Source organism: Danio aesculapii, chromosome 5, assembly GCF_903798145.1.
Source record: "Danio aesculapii chromosome 5, fDanAes4.1, whole genome shotgun sequence".
In the NCBI taxonomy this organism is placed as follows: domain Eukaryota; kingdom Metazoa; phylum Chordata; class Actinopteri; order Cypriniformes; family Danionidae; genus Danio; species Danio aesculapii.
In genome coordinates, this window is record NC_079439.1 from 64,207,377 (window position 1) to 64,229,378 (window position 22,002).

Consider the following 22,002-nt stretch of genomic DNA (forward strand, 5'->3'; position numbering starts at 1 on the left):
CAACCCATTACTGGGAAACACCCATACACTACGACCAATTCAGCTTAATTAATTCACCTATAGTGCATGTCTTTGGACTGTGTGGGAAACCGGAGCACCCGGAAGAAACCCACGGGGAAAACATGCAAACTCCACACCGAAATGCTGACCCAGTTGAACCAGTGACCTTCTTGCTGTGAGGCGACAGTGCTAACCACTGAGCCAGCTTGCTTGTATATCCTATTTTTACTTTGGTATGTGAGTATTATCACCATCATTCTGTTGCATTGTTGAAGCAAAAAGCACAAAAGCAAATACCTCGTGTGAGTGTGAACATACCTGCTTTTTCTGAATCTGGTTTTGTATAGTGGATGGATTTGGAATTGCATTCATTTACTTACCTTCTTCTGTCATATTTATGTAATGAATTTCCTGACGACAGGTGGCAGTATAGTTATTGTGTCGCCGAGAAGATCGCAGACTATTCAGTGAAGAAGTACAGGAGTAAAAGTGCGGTTAGTAAACATTCCGCTAAATGTTTCCGGTGTAGAACTATCTGAAGATAATATAACGTATAGCATAAAAGTAAAGCTAAACATGTTTTCGTAACGTCGTTCCTGTGGTGATGTGTTTGGGGTGTTATTAGTTTGTGCTCATGGTGTGAAATTAACGACACACGTGCAAGGAGTCGACAGGAGACGTTTTTACAGTCTAAGGTCAGAAGTTAAATTGTGTGTGTTTCGTCATGATTTTTACTTTTTAAAGATTTTTAACTTAATATGGATGAAATGCCGTCACTTTCGCGTAATGACTGTAAAGGCCGCGTTAATGGGGAAAAGGTGAAGAAAAAGAGAAGTAAAACTACAGAGCAGCATGAACTCACTGAAAGTCCACAAGAACAGACTGAGAAACGCCGTGAAAAGAAGGAAAAGAGGAGAAAAAGTAAAACTGAATCTGATGATAATCTGCAAACACATACAGGCAAGAAGAAGAGGAGAAAGCTGGATAATGAAGGCGAGACTTCAGTGATGGATGATGGTGTCTCAAATCAGCATGAAGCACAAACACAAGAGCTTCAGGGCTCAAGTGAAGAGAAGACTTCTAAAAGAAAGAAAAAGAGAGAAAATGTGAAACAGACAAACCGTGAAGACATGGCAAAAGAACAGACTGTAACCAGGACAGAGCCAAACACGAGTGATCATGAAAGGGGTCTTCTTGATATAATGATGGGCACTAAAAAGCGCAACACGAAGCAATTACTTTCATATGAACCTCAAGTTGATTTAAAGGCTTTGGATGAACTGAATCAATTTTGCCCTAAAATCACATTAGAATCCCGAAGCGCACGTGATATCAATAAAATGATCAGGGTTGACCTGCCAAGGTTCAAGGAATTCAGAAAACAAGGTAAGCTGATTCTGTTGAATGTGTGTGTGTGCGTGTGTGTGTGTGTGTGTGTGTGTGTATTGGCATGGGCTGGTATAAGATTGTGGCGGTGTGATAACCTTGGATAAGAATACCACGGTTTCGCGGTATTGTGATTACTGCTCTAAAATAAGTTCTTTTTAAATGTCTAAGTAAAATACAAAAACTTTTTTCCCCCTTTAGAACACTGTTTTATTTTAAGAAACATTTTAAATAATTTATAACAGTAGACATGCCAGGCTAAACAATTTAATTAAATAATTGACTTCTGCTGTCTTCATTAGTTTTAAAAACACAGATTTCTTTACGATTTAATGTTGTATTGGCATTTTGAGATATCTTTTCTGCTGGAGATACTATTGTCTTTAAAAAAACATAAATAAAACATTTTACATATACCATAGGATCGGTATAGCAGAAAAGTTTTAAAACCTTGATATACCTTGAAAATGGTTATCGTCCCATGCCTAGTGTGTGTGTATATATATATATATATATATATATATATATATATATATATATATATATATATATATATATATAAACTTATATAAATTGATATAAAACTAATCTGTCCACCACAGGGGTGGGCAAACTCGGTCCTGGAGGGCCAGTGTCCTGCACAGTTTAGCTCCAACACTAATCAAACACACCTGAACATGCTAATTAGTGTCTTCAAGATCACTAGAAATCTATAAGCAGGTGTGTTTGATTAGAGTTGGAGCTAAACTGTGCAGGACACCGGCCCTCCAGGACCGAGTTTGCCCACCCCTGGTCCACCACATAGGTGTGGCATATCAAGATGCTTATTAGACAGCATGATTATTGCCCAGGTGTGGCTTAGGCTGGCCACAATAGAAGGCCATTTTAAAATAGTCAGCTTTAGCACACAGCACGGTGATATCACAAGTTAAGTTTTGAGGGAGCATACAAATGGCATGCTGACTGCCGGAATCTCCACCAGAGCTGTTGCACGTGATTATCGTGCTGTCTAGCATAAAATGGTATTTCAGAGAATTTTGTAGTAGTAGTAATTTTTTGCCTTTTTCTCTTATGTCACAGGCATCGAACTGAGACATGGAAGATTTTCTACCATAGAAAATGAGAGGTTAAGACGAAACGTAAGCAACTTTATGGCTCTCACAGGAGTGAAAGATGCCATCAAGCTCTTTCATCCCAAACGATTCCCTAAAGAATCCCAAACACTGGCAAATTTGAAAAGGAAGCACAGTTTTTATGTAAAGATTGGTGAGTGTTTTTAACATTTTCTATAGATCTTGATTGTATCTAAGATCATCATCCTTCTGTAGAGTTCAAACAGTATGTGAGTTTTTAGTTCTGAGTTCCACATATACATTTACACATGTGCACTGAAAAGACCCTCAACCCAAAATGGAAAGCTTTATCATCCTTTTGAAATTTTCATACCATCTCAGATGTTAATTATAAGACTATCATTATGTTTGAAGAATAAACTGAAATTTTTAGATTATTGGTTAGCTAATACAATATGCAAACAAAAATGATCCCTTCAAGTTTATTTCAAAACCAACACAAAGAAATGTAATATTCAACCACAGCTTAAACTTTCAATAGCTGTCATATTAGGTGAATTGACAGGTTTGTGTTTGAAAAGAATAATTTAAATACAAAGCATTGCGTGTAGCCCACTGTCATGTGCTCATATATCCGGTGTCAGTAGTGTGTTCAGACTGACGCAGCACTGACTTATCTGTGTCTAACTTGAACCAGTGCATGTCTGTTTGAAACAATAGCTATGTTTCCATCCACCTATTTTAATGCGCATTTTGGATATGTGCATTAAAAAAACGGTTGATGGAAACGCCATGATGCGCATAAATGTTGAAAATGCGCATAAACTTGCACCTTCAAACTGCATGTCAGGATTGCCTTCTGAGGCGCAAGTCATTTATTAGATGAAGAAAAGTTTGACACCGCTTCTCCTACCGCAGTAAATTCAGTTTTTACTGTTGATATTTGGCACCAGATAATCAGGAAGTGATGATTTTGCTCGCTTTGACTCGTTGTATAGAAACGCTGCTTTATTCGCACGTCTTTAATGCGATAATCCAGTTTTGCCCATAAAGTTCACTCGCATTTTTGGATGGAAACATATTGTCTGTCTTGAGATCGTGCCGATGCATGTGGCTCTGAAGTTTGCACCACAAGTGAGGTCATCCACGATGTAAGTGCCATTCTTTTATAAGTAGAACATTAGGGCCAGGACATACCAAGCTGACGCCAAGCCAAAAACAAAAGTCATTGTGCTGCATGTATTACGAGGTTTGCTTAAGGTTGCACCTGAAGTGCAGCGATGGGTTTGATCTTTAAATAAACTATTATAGTAAGTTCACATTCATTAAAGTAAGAATAAGTGAACTATTTATATGAAAGAGTCTTTTAAAAGTGACATTGTTTTCAGTTTTAAGCTGCGATCACACTGGGCTTTGTGTGTGCGAAATTCTGTCGTGTGGCGCTGCGAAAATGGGCGGGATTAAACAAGATGATTAGACATTAAAAAAGCGAGTGATTGCTCCATGTTTTAAATGTCTGTCCAGAGAGGTCCTGTTTTGATCCTCAATTGGTCTCACGCAGTCAAGTGATGCGATTTCGCAGGTCAGAGTTCACCAAGGTTGAACTTTGCACCGCAGCAACATGCGAAACTTGACGCATGACCCCGCGTTTCCGGTCTGACGCATTCGCGTGCGTATGAATGGAAGTCTATGGGAAGAAAAGTCAAGTGTGACCGCACCTTTACCCTTGGGCACACTACAAGCACACCGGGCTCTGGCCCACTTCTTTCAACTGGCCAATCGAACCGCACCTGGATAGCATAGTGTGAGTACACCCTAAATTTAGTCATGTCACTTTGATGATGAATGCACAGGGACAGTTGACGCAGTCACCGATGTCTATCACCTGACCTCCCATCCAGGCATGCGCCCAGAGACTAGTGCACCTGTGTCTGCGGCCCTTGAAATAAGATGAGATCATTTACTGTCTACTCATAGCCTGTGATGACAAATAGGAAATATTATATCTGTGTTATACTTAAAAAAAAAAATAAAAAAAATAAGGTGTATTTTACTCTTAGCATTTATATGAGAATGAGGAAACAGTGGAGTTTGAGGCACATAGTATGCCATTTCCATGTACTGAATCTGAATTTTTGTTGCAGTTAATCGCAATTAAACGACTGAAACTGTTTTGGCTATTCAAATGTAAAATTAATGTAAATTCAAGACAAGAAACTATTTAAATACAAAATATGATTGTTTATCAGAATCTTTGCTTAACTTGTAACAGATTTTTTTCATGTAAACAACATGCATGTAGAAATAAATCATCAAGATCCTCTAACGGTTGGCTTGAAAGCCATATTTATTACAGAAATAAAAACACAGGCATGGAAGTACCATTTGAATTTCAAAACGATGCCAATAAAAAACAAAAATGATTTCCATGTTGGATTCTAAGTGGACTGCTAAAACTTCCAAAATACAGGCATTGCAAATATGGAAATTGGAAAAGTAAAATAACAAAGTGTTGAATACAAACAATTGTGCTTATTGAAAAGTTGTATAGCTGTGAGCTAAGAACATTAATTTTTAAGTAGAAACAATTTCGCTTAGTTCTCCTTTACATTCAGCCAGTTGCTATGACAGACAAGTCTGTTGACATTATCGGGACTGTGGCCCTTTTCGTTAGAATGATGTGACCTGAGAGTGAGAACAAGTAGAATTACTGAATCAGCATATGAATTTCGGTGCCACTGATGCTGCGACAAGGATGTAAGAAGCATCAAAGGCACGCACAGGTACGCGTTGTGTCACACCTAAGAATATAGAATACTTGCAGGGACTTTGGTCATCTCTAAACATCAAATTCTAAACAACTTTGAGGGATATGGACACCGTCCGTTTGTTCTTGTTGCTAGGAAACACACACACACGCACACATACACACACACACACACACAACACCCGCAGTACAGCGCACCCGATCGACTCCCTTCAGGTTCATCAACACGTACCATCACGTTCATCAAATTTGCTTAAACTAAGCGTTCTAAAGTATGGCTATATTGTACAAGCAAGGATTCTGACATCGCAACCTGAAGCAGAGGCTTTACAAAAGTTGCGTGTAAGGGGGGAAACACGTCAAACTTAATGAAACATTTGAAGGTGCATTGAGTACATTTACATAGACACCAACGCTCCGACTGTAATCTGACTAAGAGTCTACCATGTAAACAGCGTTTTTGATTACCTTAAAGGAGTTGATTACCCGAATCATGAAATGCGGAAGTTTTTCCTTTTCATTTGACATGCAGTATCAAATTCCATTAAAGGACTTCTAAAAGTCCTTCCTTGGTCTTATCCATATTTCTTTGCACGTTGAACACATGTCGGCCACAACAGGAAATAACAAAAACTGCAACTGCGTCGATTGCGTACATTTTTTTTAACATGTTAAATATTTCAAATGAATTGCATACGTTAACACGCAAATTTTTACAGCACATTGTGTCCCACTAGTGACGAAATACAGCCACATCGCACTGCTACTCATGTAATATTGCGTTTATACAACAGTTTGATGGCATAATCATGTTTATGAAAAAGAAAATTAAACGCGTAGAGTCTCAACCCTTTTGTATGAGGAACTACTTTTTTCTGCCATTCCTTTACATCTGCAGCTGACATCAGAACAGCAGAAACCATTGCTACTTCGCCATCGGCACTTTAGAGCTAGTATTTGAATGATTCTCTAGCGTAATGTCTAAACTGATGACAAAACAGGTGATTTTGCTCACATTTTAAGATTTATAAGGCTGAACGGCATGAAATGCCATCAGTCTACAGAGATTTCCCAGGATTTCTCTGTTGCAATCAGTAGATCACAATAATTAACCCCCAAAAAACGCAGCGCAATCACTACCAGATTACTGTTGTGTTTGTGATGAGGAAAAACGCTAAACACATGCAGGCATTTCTTCTTTCTAAGGGCTTATTTTGCAGTCTCTCGTCATCTTGTGGATGGCGTTGCATATTTGCAATCTAAACAATTACATTCTCGCCTAAAAAAAGCTTCAAAAGTACATTGTTGTCCAACAGCTGCAATATTTGTCAAACTGTAGTGAGTTTATTGATCTGCTGTCACTCATGTGAGCAGAGTAATACAGAAGGGTGAAGAGGATGTATAAGTTCTGATATTGCAGAATATCAGATTGCAATCAGTGTGTATGTATGTATGTATGTATATGTATATGTATGTGTATATATATATATATATATATATATATATATATATATATATATATATATATATATATATATATATATATATATATATATATATATATATATATATATATATATATATATATATATATATATATATATATATATATATATATGTGTATGTATGCATGTATGTATGTGTTTTATAAAAATTAATTTACATTTAGTGGAGCTTTAAAGTGAGTAGAGTAGTGATAAATTGAGCATTTTGAGTAATTTTTATCTTTTTAATAAATACTTGTGAAGAAAATGTGAATTTCTGTTGCTTAATGAAGATCTTCTTTTTTCTAAATAAAAACAGCGGAAGGAATTCCCAGGCCTTGTCATGATGTTTTCACTCGTGGAACAAAAATGTATGATGATAGAAACAAAAAGGGAAAGTAAGTAAAATATTATTTACATAGATCATATTATGGTTCTGGTCTGCAGTTCATTTTGTTCTGTACTTGACCTCTGTGATTTCTTCCTTTTACTCAAAAGTTTTACTGAAGAAGAAGAAAAATCACTGCTTAAGTATTATACACTATATGGTCCGGACTGGAAAAAGATTTCTGACAAGACAGATCGAAGTTCTTACTCCCTTGAGAAGCGGTTTTCACACCTTAGTAAGTCTAATTCAGTGGGTTTCTTCTCAGATTTTTCAACTGTGATGTCAATTGCAGGTTATTGACAGATAGCCGTTTTTATATCTCATCATTATTCATCATACAGGTAAAACGAGGGGACCGTGGACTACAAATGAGGTGCAGAGGCTTTTAAGAGCTGTGCGTGATCATGTTGTATCTGTGCTGAAATCTGCAAACCCTAAAAAAAAGAAACCAAAAAGAGTCAGTAGAGAAATACTGTACCAAACATTACCCTGGTCCAAAATTGCTGAGCAGGTGGAAACTCGATGCTGGACCAAATGCAGAGATAAATGGTGAGAGAACACTTGTATATGGTGTTATTTTCATGCTTTTTATATGATTTTCTCTTTTTATTATCAACATTCTCCTGATTTTCCTCCTTTACCTTTAAGGATGTCCATACTCGCTGCACGGATGTCCTCAGGGATTACATTTAAAGGCAGGAAAGCTCAGGAGGCCAAAATCCGACTCATTAAAGCGTAAGAGATCTTGTTTTTACATGCTTGTATTGCTTGAGTTAGCTTAACATACTTTTCTCTGCCTAAATTGTACTTTATAAAATAATGTTGTAATAATGATCTGTTGACACAGAATGTATGAAATGCAAGTGGAGGATGTTGTGGATGTTGACTGGGAGCATCTCACAGCTGTTTTTGGGTGAGAATTATCTACTGAGTATATCTGGGACAATATATCCATTATTTTCAAGCAGAATTTTGTCATTTTTAAAGTAACACTAGGCTTTGACTTTGACAATAGGCTTATTTTACAAGTGCCTAAGAGGTAAACAGTTTTTTAATCCATTTTGACAATCTCCGGGTCTGGCAGGAGCACTTTTAGCTTAGATAATTAGATAATCAGCCATAGATAATTGTATCTAATTAGACCATTAGCATTTTGCTCAAATGACCAAATAGTTTTGTTAATTTTCTTATTTAAAGCTAGACTCTTCTGTAGTTACATTCTTTACGAAGACCTACAAAAAGGAAAAGTTTCTATTTCCTAAGCTGATGTGGTTAGGAACTATACACTCACTCCATCACAATAATCAAAGAACTTTGCTGGCCTACCATTCTCCAATAATATACAGCTGCAGGCCCGCAGAACCACACACGTTTTAGGCACACACAATCTAGGCAAACCATATGTGGTTATGACGGATGTAATGTTATTAACGTCTTCTTGCACATCGTCATCGATATATTTTGATATATGTGGTTAATAAATATTGTACACAATAAACAATAGTGTTTACTTATTTCACAAATATTGTGGTCGAGACAGGCAAATGGGGAGCGTTGTTTCCGATCGCTATTCAATATAATAGACTGAACAGATTTCTATCAGTCATCACGGATGATTGGTCATTATCTGACAGAGTAAATATCGCAGATACTCGTTTGCTGGCCTTGCTGAAAGATCTAATTTGGACAGCTTTATTTTATATAATGGATTTATTTATAATGAAGGAAATAATAGCAAGTTAATATAGGCAATAATACATTTTACATGTAATAAATGTATAACACTATATTACTATTTTACTCATGCGATTTAATAGTGTGTATTTGCTTAATTTTCTAATAACTTTTTAATTAATGATTTCCCACATAAAATACTGTAGTAGGCCAAATTTATAGTAAGCAATATATTGCTTTTAAACCAAAATTTAGCAATAGAAACAAATTAACTATTAATATTTAATCAAAAATATTAAAATAAGTAAATGTATATCTAACAGCTGTGACAGTTTAGTAAAATATATTAGTTTATAATCAGATAATCAGTTAAGATAATCAGTTTATAACTATATTATAAATTGTTTAAATGACTATATTGATTTTAATGTGACACATTATTGTTTGCTTTTTATATTTTACAACAAAGTGATTTTAACCAAGTATGATAATATTAAGATCCACAATTAGTTTATTACACTTAATCCTACAATTAGACGGTCTGACGGTTTTCTTTGTGTATGTGGACACGTGAATAAAGTCATAAGTGTTTAACCAATTATTTTTATTTACATAATTTGGGTTCAGAAACTACAGAGATGTTAACATGATAGTTACGGTATAATAATAATGAATGAAATGGGAAACCATATTTGTGAAATTCAATAGGTGGCGATAATGCTAAGGAGTTAAGTTACCATGTATATATATGCCTAAATCGTGTGTGCTGGATTGTGTGTGCCTGAAACGTGTGTGGTTCTGCGGTTCTGAAGCTGGATATATCTCTACCATGCTGCTATTATATTATTTCTGCATCCCAAATGACACACTATGTACTTATGCATTTACACACTCAACAGCATAGTATATGAATGTAGTGTCGTCCCAAGTTTAATACTTTTTTTTTAACTAAGCGGAAATTCAAACCCTTTCCCTGATGACGTTTGCCAAAATAGCAAATAATACCTGCCATGAGAAAAACCGCATTCACCATCAGGAGGCGGCATAATCGCTCTAGGAGAATTTTGCTTTCACAATCCAAAATAAAGTAATTCAACATTAGTGCCCGATAGCCCCGCCACATGAGCAAAGCAGCAGCGGTTGAGTGTGTCAAGTGTCCACACAACAGTCCACACTTCAGTTTAACAGTTGAATAAGTGCATCACCCAGGTATTTAAAACGCCCTTATTCTTTCTAGAGTTTTCAGTATGAATGCACTACTTGCTCTATTTATGCTACAAAATGTTATAGAATAGTGCAGAAGTATGCGATTGGGACACACCTTATGGTTTTGTTATATTTCCTTAAAGTTATGAACTGCTATCTACATTGGTACTCAGCTGTTGCTGTAGTGCTATCTGATTTTACAGAGGAAACGGTTTAAATGTTATGTCAGAATTGAGCAAGAATGTATTTCAATAATTAATGTGGTGCATACAAAATAGTCAATTTTTAGTTTGTGTTAATTGCAGACCAAAACTTTTAATGTTTTTTTTTTATTATTATGAACGCTAGAAGGATATATGTGGAGCTAGTGTTTCTTACTTATAAACTTCCGGTGAACGGTTAATGTGACTTTTTTCCATTTTATACGGTTCCTTTTACTGCATTGATGTTGTAATTGAATTTAAAATACAGTCAGTTAAATAGACTTTATTTAGTTGCTTAAGCAGAAAACGAGACAAAAAGCAGTTTAGTCGCATGCACCCGTCAGGATCGACAGGCTAGCGCAGAAGCTCTGTTGAATATACTGGGGTAAAGGTTCATATTTTAAAGACATGGCGGGGGAAAATGTAATTTAATGCAGTGCTTTTTGTACAACCTGAGACCTTAAACGATTTTGTAACTGCATACAGTTCACCGGAAGTGCTTAACCCAGGTTACTGACAAATTCTAGGTCCTTTAGCATACTTCTGCATAAACCCTATATGTTATCTTTTGATTAGATTAATATAAAAAGCTGGCATGCCGCTATGCATAACTGTAAACTTAATGGGTAACCCCAAAATAAAAAGTTTGCTTTACCTAAAGTGGTACAAACCTTTTAAATACTTTTTTTTTATAACACAAAAGATATTTAAAACTTAACTAAAACTACATAGAAGTCAGTGGTTATATCATCATTTGTGTTAAACAAAAAAAAACAAGGGAGTAGTTTCAGGCATGGAAACGGATAAGAAAGACTTCACGACTATTCAGAGTCAAGGAGAGCCAACTCTTAAAAAAAAATGACCCTCATTACTATTAAAGGGATAGTTCACCCAAAACCTGTTTATTTTCTTGTGTTGAACAGAGAAGATATTTTGAAGAAGGCTGGAAACAATTAACTTCAATAGTATTTGTTTTTCCTACTATGGAAGTTAATTTTTACAGGTTTTCAGCGTTCTTTAACCCTTTTAAATAGTGAGAAATAGTTTGATGTACGTGTCTTTAAATAATAATAATAATTAAAATAAATCACAAAATAAATTAGGGCTGTCACATTAACCATTCACTAAAAGTTTATCTGCGGCTGAAAAACACATAGTTCATTAAGCAGGAGTATATGACATCTGAGCCTGGTTGCACAGGTTACATTATTATTCCAGTTGCCAGCAAGTAACTATAATGGTGCACCTGCTTGTTCAGGCATAATAATGCAGCTGCTGGTGTAAACATGCTTGGCGTCTCATCTTTGTTCTCTTCGTCTCATAGGGATGTCCCTCCAGCATATGCTCAATCAAGGTGGCACCAGCTAAAAGTCTGCTATGTGCCAGATTGGAATAACAAGTGTTTTGCAGGTTAGTGTTTTCTTTTATAGATGGACCACTGCTTTCTTTTGTTTTCTATAGTACACTCCGTAGATGGACATTCAAGTTGCAAAAAAATAAAATAATTAGTTTAGAGACTCAACATAATCTTGTAAACAACTTGATGTCTCAGGAGACTTGCAAACATTTTGGTGTACAATTAAAAACTGTGTATTTGATTTAACAAAAACAAAACTAAATGTAGCAGTGCATTTAGTGACTGAAGTTTACATTTTCTTCTTATTGTATGTGTTTTCTTTCAGACGTTGTTGACTTTCTCTATGAGAACACTTTGCCTGGTCTGGTGAGAGAGTGCAAAGACCTTGATGATGATGATGAACTTACGGTTGACCAGATGAAAAGCTTTCGGCTAGCAGATATTTTTCAGGACATTAATGAGGATAAATGCTGTGACGGTGATGAACAGACTGGCCAGCAAGAAAACAACAGCTCTACTTTGACTGCTCACAATTCATCTACACAGTTGATAGTCTAAAAATTCAAATGATTTACATGTTTTCTTTAAGTTGTATATAGTTTCCTTTTTACTCTTATGTTTTTTCAATGACTTGATCAGTAAATAAATTGAATTTCTATTGCATTTTAAAAGGATTTCGACAAGAAACATGATTCATTTGTCCATAAAAGGATTCAAACATGGATGATAGAGGTAAACAAAGGGCAGCATACAGCATTTAATCATCTTGGTGGTACATTAGATCAATCCAATTACATTTTCAGACCAGCCATGGCCCGATGCAGTGGGTCAGAACTCCAGAAGTCATGATCCCACCCCAAGAACCAGCCTGTGAAGGTGGGAAGTTCAAAGCCCTGCTTCACTGTAACAATAGGGGTCCTCTTATCCCTACTGGCAGGATCTGATTCAATATATTTGGCCGCTAAAGTGAGAATCGTAAAGAGGTACATGGTAAGCTAGTGAACATTTACAAAACAATGTTGTGAAAAATTGTATACTCCTTACCTGAAGTCAAAGCTTCACTCTTTTCATCTTCATTTGCCTCATTTCCAATCCAAACAAAGACCTTGAGGACACAATTTGAGCATGAAAGTCAATCGCCTTTTTATATTTGAGTATATTTTGTTACTGGTGTTATTATAAACCGGTTACCTGATCCCAGGTGTCCAGGATCATGACATCATCTGGAGCCAAGTCTTCCTGAGTCATCTCTCCTGGCACCTCTTCAATCTAGATTGCAAAAACAAAGTTGTGAAAGCAAAGAAAGAGTGAATCAGGGACTGTTCTGTCTTAGTTACTACAATTGTTTTTCAGGAGTGTAATGATATTCAAGTGAACCGTAAAGACTGCGGAACCCCATGGTTTGAACTGCAATACTCATAGCAAACAGGCATGCTCCCACCCTCCACTACCACAGAACACTGTGTAGCTGAGCTGAGGCTGATCAAGGATATGAAATGATCCAGAAAAGGTAGAGAATGCGCTGACATACCCTTGTTTTCAAAAGTACATAATGTTTTAAAGCTAAAACTGTTCTACATTCAAGAGGCTGCCATGTATAACTGCAACAAAAGTTATGCGTATTAAAATGAAAAGCAATGTAATTAGATATGCAGATGAGAGGTGCAGTGACATTAGTGGGCGAGAATCACTTCGGTGATTCTCCACATCCATAATAGTCTCAGCAAATAAATCCACTCATCTTTCCTGCCGTCAAATACAGTCTTATGTGTAGAAAAGGCCTCATGGTCAATATTCATGTGTACTCACTACGAGTATAAAGTTGTTAGGTATATGGCATTGGTGTATCGTTACACCCCTATAGTTTTATATTCTTGACAACACTGAAACTCACAAGGAATTGTCCTGTCTTGTTAGAGCATGCAAAGAGCCTGGGAGGATGGCTGTCCATTTTGTTCTTGAGCCTTTCAGAGGTGCGATACTCTGCTTTTCCTCCAAGAGCAGTCCAGAAGACATCTGTGCAGAAATCATAATTGAAAGAAAGCGTTGAAGGAATATATAAAACACTCCTCTACCTATGACCGCATACCCACCTCCTTCTGCTCCTTCTGATATCTCTGAAAGGGTCACTCCTAAAATGCTGCCAAGCTTTTCCGCTCCATTCTTTTCTGCATCACTTGTACCCTGACCTAGCCACAGTGTAGAGCCTGAAGGAGTCACTAGAACAAAGGCATCATTGGAGTTGAGGCTGGAGGCCACAGCATCAACCTGTTTCAGGCAAAATTTATCATGTTTAACCAACCAAACCAACAACTTCTAAATCAAGAACACTTAAATAAGGGAACTGATTGTACAATTGTATCCCTAAAATGCATGTTGATTTTGACTCACCTCGACAGCCCGTGTGTGCCCAGCAGGGTTGGCACGCACTTGGAAAAGGCGGACTTCAGGAGCTTGTGACTGGCCACCCTCGCGTGAAGTCCCACCCATGTACACTACCATTGGTTGCCCACCAAAGATACTCATGAGTTGAAGAGGTTCTTTTCCTTGAATTACTCGCACCTAAACAATAACATTCAGTCTTTTATTAGTTATTCCTTTTGATATTCTAAATCAGGAGTGTCCTAATCTGCTCTTGGTGGACCACTGTTCTGCAGGGTCCAGTTCTAATAAAGGGTGCTTTCACACTAGCACTTTTGGTCCGTACCTGGGTTTGTTTGACATCATAGTACGGTACGTTTAGCTAGTGTGAATGTGTCTTCTGAACTCAGGTGCACATCCGTGAACCGTACCTGAGTCTGCCTGAAGAAGGTGGTATCGGGTATGGTTCATGCGAACTCTGGAACCACCGACTGTACAACAAACTATCGTTTTCATAACGTTAATTTGTGTGTGTCACGTATTGTACCTTGGTGACAAGCGGGACCGAGCCAGGGCGAACACAGTGATACACAGTGATGTCTGTTTGTCTCCTCCAAAAACAGCTTTTACAATGTGAGATGTTCTGAACGTGGACGCGAGTCGCTTTCTTTATATCCAAAACCAAAATATTCAGTAAAAGCAGGCCGCGATAACCGGACGTCTTTCCATTTTGGCACTTTGCTTTTGTGACCATTACCTAGCAACAGCCGTAAACAAAACAGCAACTCTATGACGCAAGCGTACTGGGGTTCAGAAGGAAAGAGACAGTGTGAACACAAAACAACCGAGAAGGTGGCAAGGGGGGACAATCGAACTTGGATACGGTCCAGGTAATTGAACCAAGTGTGAAAGCACCCTACATAAACCCAAACCTGCCAACATGGAACATAAAAAGGACACATCTGGTCTGTATTTTAGTAGACCCAAATACAGCATATCACCTGCACGGCACTCCCGCCAAGCTCTGCATCAAGTTGGGCAGCCAGAATGGCAGAAGCTCCTTTCTCATCTTGACCAGACTCTTCTCCTTGCCTGTGGACAAGACATAGTCCTCTCTATTTAATGAACCTTCACACTGGGATTCATCTTGTTGAGGGATACTACTCAAAAAACATTGTGTTTTGTTACACATGTATTCTTGTGTACCATGAATAGTCAAGATCTATAGATTATAACCATATCCTCAGAAATTCTGTTTGTTTTTAAGGTTTAACATGCATAAAGGACTGAATGGATTCCAGACTTGGGTTTGCAGCTCTTACCATATATATATAATCTGCCCCTGACGTCCACTGTGCTTGTAAGTGTACAGGATGATGTAACTATCTCCTCCATAGAACTGCCCATAAATAGATGGATCAACTGGAACCTTGTCTGATCCCTCAATGCGCCAGATCTTTCCGAAACAAGACCAGTTGTTTATTCATTATAATGCTCGAAAATTACTTGATATTTGCAATCTTTCACAGCAGTAGAAAGCACACTTTTACCTTTTTGTCTCCCTTGCCATCATCTACCATTCCATGCTGAGCAGCCATTGCCTCTGATTTGTGCAAAGATGATGCATCGAAGGGCACTTTCTTGATCTTAGCAATTTTGTTGGGCACATAGGCTTGCCCCATACCCTTTGACTGGTCCGTGTCACGCCAGAACTTGAAGAATTGTTTGAAAAGAGGAGTCTCTCCATTCTCTGGCATGATTTGGACTTCGGTGTGTTTAGGATAGCCCATTTGATTAATGAAGTCCTCTGCTGCTTTCATACCTGCACTCCGCTCCTCTTTATTAGCCTCTTTACCTGCATTATTAAAGAAATAAGAGCACTGATAATGTCTCAAATTGCACATTTTGAATGAATTTGAACTATCTGAAGAGCTGACCTTTCCAGACAAATATTTTGCCATTGGTACCATGGTCCAAGATAAAGCAGTCAGCAGACTGCAGTTCACTCTGGGAAAAGGGGTTGTCCTCAGAAACCAAACTGACAGACATGCTCCCACTGGCATTTGACACCTAAGTAATAATGACCACTAGAATAAATCATTCTGTAGAGTCTGTAAGATCATTTTTAATAAAAATCTATAGTTTAGCTAAGTGTACCTTGTACAGTTTGGCTGATTTCCTGTTGGAAGCATCAGTTTTGGTGTCTTCAGACTGAGCGTCAGGAAGATCAGGCTTTGGTCCAAGAATCTGACAAAATATTGTAGAGCCATTACATCCAGAATTTAATACTAAATGAATATTAAAGGTCCAACCAATACAATGCACCAGTACAATACAATGCATCAGTGGTTCTTCGCAACATTCCCAACACTATTCCCATAGCTGAGTACCCCAACACTGCACTTTTTGCATGTTTCTTTTGGAAGTCTTGTTATAAGTTGAAAAATGTAATAACATTTAGGACATACTCACACTATGCTATCCGAACTGTGCCCAGGCCCATTTCCCTGGATCGTTTGAGAAGTGTGAGTGATCTCAATCGGGCTCAGGCATGGTTCACTTGGCTGGCCCTGGCTTGGTTGGAAGAGGTGTGCCAGAGCACGGTTCACTTGGGCTCAGCACGAGTGCAAACGACTAAATCCTAAACGACTAAAACAATCTAACTAAAGAAATCACTGTGCTGAGCGGAAGCGCTTGCGGAACAGCGCATCATCGATGACGCAAGCGTGCTCAGGCATGAATGTAATGTGAGTGCGGGCCGTAGGGAGGGACAAGAGTGCTTTGGCCCGGCTTAAGGCAACTGTACATAGTGTGAATATGCCCTTAGTCTGACTTTTTAAATTTACTGGTAAAGTTAGTCTGGAAATTTCATATTTAGTGGCATTACAGTGTGAAAGGGGATAGTAACATTAAGTACATCTTTAAATTATACTAACCGCTAATATTTTATCATTTTCGGATCCTTCTTCGCATACAAAAAGCTTTGCTCTCCTACAACACTCATTATCACGAATGTCTTTGGAAATACTGGTGGCCTTCAGTCTCTCAAACTGGTTACACTTGGACCCGCACCACTGGTATATTTCCTAATGCAAGAATAAGAGAAATAGCATGAATAAATGGGAGACTTAATAATAAAATGCAATAAAGAAAAAAAAGGTGTCTTTCACCTGTCCAAGGTTTAGGATGAAGCAATCACCCTGGTTGAAGCTAGCCCAACTCATGGGTACCTCAGTGGCCCGGACAACACGTCTGCCACTCACATGGAGAAGTCGCTTCACATTTACTGCACCAGACGTGTGTTTGAATCCAGAGGCAACTCCACCTTGCTAAAGACAATTTAATAAGTTCATTGTATACTGACTGAAGCATGATAAATGTAGTAACATTACCCACCATGTATTTAATGCCTGATTTAAAGTAGCCAAGAAAGGTTTTTGACTCAAATCCCTGGACTTCTCTGTACTGGATGGGTTTTCCTCCAAGGAAATCATCCATTTGGACAGTGAAGATAGCAGCTGCTCCACTCTCATCAACTGTACATGCTTCACCTACATAAGTAATACACAGGATTTCAATAAACATGTACACCATTTACTGAGTGCTTACAACTTAGCAGAATGCTCACCAATCCAGAAATGAAGGTCATATTGCAGATTGCCTGAGTTTTGCTTGATGGTGTTGAGGATGAGGTATGTATCACCGGTGTAGAACCCACCGTAAAGATTCTTAGGGACAGGCACCAAATCAAGGTTTTCAATCCTCCACACCTGCAGGCCGGTCTGCTTTCCTGCCTTCTCAAATTCTGGGTGGTGCACCATGGTTCTGTTCGAAAACAAAAACCATTGTGATGGTTATAGACAATAGTCACATTTTGCATGCTGGCATGTTCCACATACACTGTAAAAAGTGGGTAGAAACATCTTAAAAATTGACTTAAGTAACTAAACCAGTTGTCACTTGGAAATGTTATTTTAAATGAATTTTTATAATTGTTCATGAATCATTTACTTAATGTTAAGATAACAGGTTTACTCACTTTATTTTAAGTTGGCTATTTGCTTTAAAAGAAACAAGTTTGCTCGCTTGTTTTAAAGTGTACACTACCTGACAAATGTCTTGTTGCCTATTCAGGTTTTAAAAACAACAACTAATGATAGCTTGGCATCAGAAGTGGCTTATATGAAAGGCAAAGACCTCTAGATTACACTTATTTACCAAAATAAAATATGATCATGCCTTGATTTTTAATTATTTAATTAGGACAGTAAGGTCTGACTTTGATTAGACAAAAGTCTTGTCACTTAACAGAAATAATGTCCTGTATAGAATATAAAGTCATGGTGCAATGGAAAGAGAATTAACATTTTGTATGACTCCCATGAGCTTGGAGGACTGCATCCATACATCGCTGCAATGACTCAAATAACTTATTAATAAAGTCATTTGGAATGGCAAAGAAAGCGTACTTGCAGGACTCCCAGAGTTCATCAAGATTCTTTGGATTCATCTTTAATGCCTCCTCCATCTTACCCCAGACATGCTCAATAATGTTCATGTCTGGTGACTGGGCTGGCCAATCTTGGACCCTCTTTGCTTTCAGGAACTTTGATGTGGAGGCTGAAGTATGAGAAGGAGAGCTATCCTGCTGAAGAATTTGGCCTCTCCTGTAAATTGTAATATAATGGGCAGCACAAATGTCTTGATACCTCAGGCTGTTGATGTTGCCATCCACTCTGCAGATCTCGCGCACACCCCCATACTGAATGTGACCCCAAACCATGATTTTTCCTTTACCAAACTTGACTGATTTAAATGAGAATCTTGGGTCCATGCGGGTTCCAGTAGATCCTCTGCAGTATTTGTGATGATTGGGATGCAGTTCAACAGATGATTCACCAGAAGAATCAACCTTCTGTCACTTTTCCAAATGATCAACTAGAAGTCAAGTTATTACTTGTTGCTCTTACAACTGGGATGGACAAGTCTTTTGTCAGGTAGCAGGCTCACTCTGGGGTGCTTTTTGAGTCTTCATCCGTTCACAACTTTCTCTGTGTTTCAGCAAATGGAATAATTTTTGTTGACGAATCTTATTTTGACACAAATTTTGGGAAATTTGGGACTATTAACTCTAAGCGAATTTACAACTCTTTCGTTATGTTGGTGGGTTTTTTTTGCCCTATTGACTTCCATCATAATAAAATATTTCGATAGCAAAGCCATGACACCATATAATCATGCATTCTTGATTGTTGGTGGTTTTCCCTGTTGGGAAGAGGTAAAACTTTTTACTGTTGACCATCAGTAAACAGATTAGTTTCTCTATTAAAATTATATGGAGTATAGTGCATGTGTAAGAGAGACCATTGCACACTTACTCAGACACTTGATACGTCTGAAAAAATAAATAAATAACCAGCTCAGCTCTCAGAACATAGTAAACGTAGTAAGTGTATTTATACTCCACACTATAATTTGTTGTTTACTTCATTGGAAACTTTTTGCACAGGCCCATCTAAAGGTTTAATGCTGGCAAGTAATGATCAACACTAGAAATTAAACGTTTTATCTCTTCCCAACAAAGAAAAACACCAACAATTAAGAATGCTTGATTATTTGGTTTGCATGGCATTACATGGCTTTTCAATCAATAAATGTCATTATAATTGAAGTCAATGGGGCAAAACAGCCACGAACATAACAAAATAGTAAATTTGAACTGTAAACAAGGGTTAATGCAGATTCTTAGTGGCTCTGGTGCATTTCTCACAACACTATTTACATTTGCACAACAGTTCATGCATTTCTCAAAACAATTAGTACAAACTGCAAACCCTAGTTGATAACCTGCAAAAGCGCGTCACTTGCTCAAAATGGAGAGCTCATTCCTCAAAAGCAAGTATTGATGAAAGTGTCAGTGTCATCAAGATGAAAAGTCCTGACACCATTGTTTATGAACAAGAGAGTCAAATGGCTTCGTCATGTTTTTATTATGACACTTTACTCTGTACAAGTTTTCCAATGCAAAAAAGTCAGATTTTAGTGACACTTCCTGATCCTCAAGACATCACTATATACTATTTGCACAGCCATTTGACATCACTGCATTTAGTGAGGTATCTCAGTACGCATGTTTCACATTTTTACTGCATTTGCTCTTTGCCATTCTAATTTATTCACAGCATTGTGCAGAAGAATAAACACATCCTTATTTACAACACACATAAACTTCCGTTAGGTAGAGCTGTGCACAACTGTAAACAATATTGCAGTACATATTGGAACTGAACCTACAACATACACAGGTCTGTAAATCATTCATGAAATTGTTCAATTTAGAAGACATTTTCAGGAAAAAAAAGATTTTAAAATGTTTATAAAATTAGCTTGACAGATTTTGACAACTAGTTCAACTTTTTTTTGCATGTAATGACTCAAGTAATGAAATGAGGTCTATTAGTTGTATAAGGAATAACTATTCAGCATTCACAAGTTTAGTTAGTTTTGACTGACATGACATAAGCAAATGATAATGTTATAAACAGCAGAGAGCTGTATGAAAGCAACTGATGCATGTCCAAAAGCATTTGCAATTTGTTGAAGGAATGAGAAACTGCTACTATGATGTGCACAAATGACTAATTGTTTTGAGAAATGCATGAACTGTTGTGCAAATGTAAATAGTGTTGTGAGAAATGCACCAAAGCCACTGAGAAAAACTGTAAGATCAAAACTTGGAAGAGAACTTTGTTTTTATTTCCCCGATACATGCACGGTTGTCTGTATTCATCAGAAGAACAAAAGCAGATCATAAATTTGATCCACTGTTTCTTCAGTCAAACTGCTCTCCTGGTATGAGGTGGACGAGTCTGGTCGTGGCCCCAGGCGGAGACTTCACCCTCCCAGTAAAATGATACACCAGAAAACATAAGTCTCTTTCAGTTACCAACAATACTCCACTGGCCACTCAACGACATTCCAGATAAGATAATAGACAAAAGTTAAAGTTGCTCAGCTGATGTACGATGTATAGTGTATTTTATATAAGAATAACAACTTGCACATTATCATATCAGTCCTTTTTTTCTTTTTAGAATAATGAAACAAATTCAAAGGCAAGATTTTTTCTTTGCGCATACACAACACACGTTACTAAAAACGTTACTAACCAACTTCTACCTAATGCATTAACCCAATTATGGCTGCTTACATTGAGGACGCTTGGAGAAAATAAATAATTAACAGTAATATTAGATGCTCTGAACTGCGATTATGCACGAGGAAACAAGTTAAAGCTGCTCCCTATTAACTAAGAAAACATACATTTAAAATATTTCGCTTGCTAAATAAGTTTAAAAAACCGTATGAGGCCTACCTGTTATGTATACCTCCTTTTAATGGCGTTATCAACAGATCAGCGATGGTCGACGGCAGAGTGTTTGAGCAATGAGCTTCCGCAGGTACTGGGTGTGACACCTTTCACAGGTTTGCCTCATTTGCATATAAAGCCTCTCCTTCATCTGTCGAGGATGATTTCATCCTTATGGAGTGTGTAGAGTGTGTGCGCGGTTTAATATTAGATTGAACACTGCAACGCGATGAACAACGTGTTTGTCTAATTAGCCCTATTTGTATAGACCATTTTGAGGGATGTAAACATAAACAATAGTCCCAACGTATACTTATTTATTTTCTATAGCTTCCGTGAATGCAAAAAGAGCCATATATTGATGAATAATGTTATGATAGCTGTTTTAACATTACGTTATGACAGAATTGCCTGTTACAGTTATGAAATAGTTTGAGAACAAGCTGGAAATGTTCATGGGCCAATGATGTGACCACATTGAAATAGTCTTTTAAAAAATTGTTTCAATTTTAATCATTTTTTTGTGAAATAAAAAAAAAATTATTGGACAAAATATATATAATAATTAAAAAAAACTTCTGAGTTATAAAGTCGCAATTCTTAGTTATAATGTCGCAATTCTGAGTTATAAAGTCGCAATTCTGAGTTATAAAGTCAGAATTCTGAGTTATAAAGTCGCAATTCTGAGTTATAAAGTCGCAATTCTGAGTTATAAAGTCAGAATTCTGAGTTAT

At 37.3% G+C, this 22,002-nt stretch overlaps 2 protein-coding genes across 2 annotated transcripts; one reads left to right on the forward strand and one right to left on the reverse strand.

The window, feature by feature from the left end:
* The first annotated feature begins 459 nt into the window (after positions 1 to 459).
* On the forward strand, positions 460 to 12,196 carry ttf1.6 (transcription termination factor 1, tandem duplicate 6). The gene is made up of 9 exons (XM_056458678.1): positions 460 to 1,386; positions 2,467 to 2,652; positions 7,030 to 7,108; positions 7,209 to 7,333; positions 7,440 to 7,647; positions 7,747 to 7,833; positions 7,946 to 8,011; positions 11,506 to 11,591; positions 11,864 to 12,196. The coding sequence occupies exons 1-9, from the start codon at positions 759 to 761 to the stop codon at positions 12,094 to 12,096; spliced, it is 1,698 nt and encodes a 565-aa protein (XP_056314653.1). The 5' UTR covers positions 460 to 758; the 3' UTR covers positions 12,097 to 12,196.
* A 75-nt stretch (positions 12,197 to 12,271) lies between these two features.
* gsnb (gelsolin b) lies at positions 12,272 to 21,368 on the reverse strand. The gene is made up of 16 exons (XM_056458673.1): positions 21,275 to 21,368; positions 17,528 to 17,724; positions 17,296 to 17,450; positions 17,070 to 17,228; positions 16,836 to 16,985; positions 16,057 to 16,146; positions 15,837 to 15,969; positions 15,450 to 15,754; positions 15,222 to 15,355; positions 14,901 to 14,991; positions 13,930 to 14,100; positions 13,632 to 13,806; positions 13,433 to 13,554; positions 12,730 to 12,807; positions 12,583 to 12,643; positions 12,272 to 12,499 (listed from the first exon to the last, which is right to left on the reverse strand). Exons 2-16 carry the CDS (start codon positions 17,718 to 17,720, stop codon positions 12,330 to 12,332), a joined length of 2,187 nt encoding a protein of 728 aa, XP_056314648.1. The 5' UTR covers positions 17,721 to 17,724; positions 21,275 to 21,368; the 3' UTR covers positions 12,272 to 12,329.
* Between the last annotated feature and the right edge of the window lie 634 nt (positions 21,369 to 22,002).

Coding starts and splice junctions, on each gene's coding strand:
- gsnb (XM_056458673.1), bottom strand. CDS start 17,720: ATGGTGCACCACCCAGAATTTGAGAAGGCAGGAAAGCAGACCGGCCTG. Junction 17,451..17,527: donor TGACCTTCATTTCTGGATTG/GTGAGCATTCTG, acceptor TTACTTATGTAG/GTGAAGCATGTACAGTTGAT. Junction 15,755..15,836: donor CAAAATATTTGTCTGGAAAG/GTCAGCTCTTCA, acceptor TTAATAATGCAG/GTAAAGAGGCTAATAAAGAG.
- ttf1.6 (XM_056458678.1), top strand. CDS start 759: ATGGATGAAATGCCGTCACTTTCGCGTAATGACTGTAAAGGCCGCGTT. Junction 7,834..7,945: donor AAAATCCGACTCATTAAAGC/GTAAGAGATCTT, acceptor CTGTTGACACAG/AATGTATGAAATGCAAGTGG. Junction 8,012..11,505: donor CATCTCACAGCTGTTTTTGG/GTGAGAATTATC, acceptor TTCGTCTCATAG/GGATGTCCCTCCAGCATATG.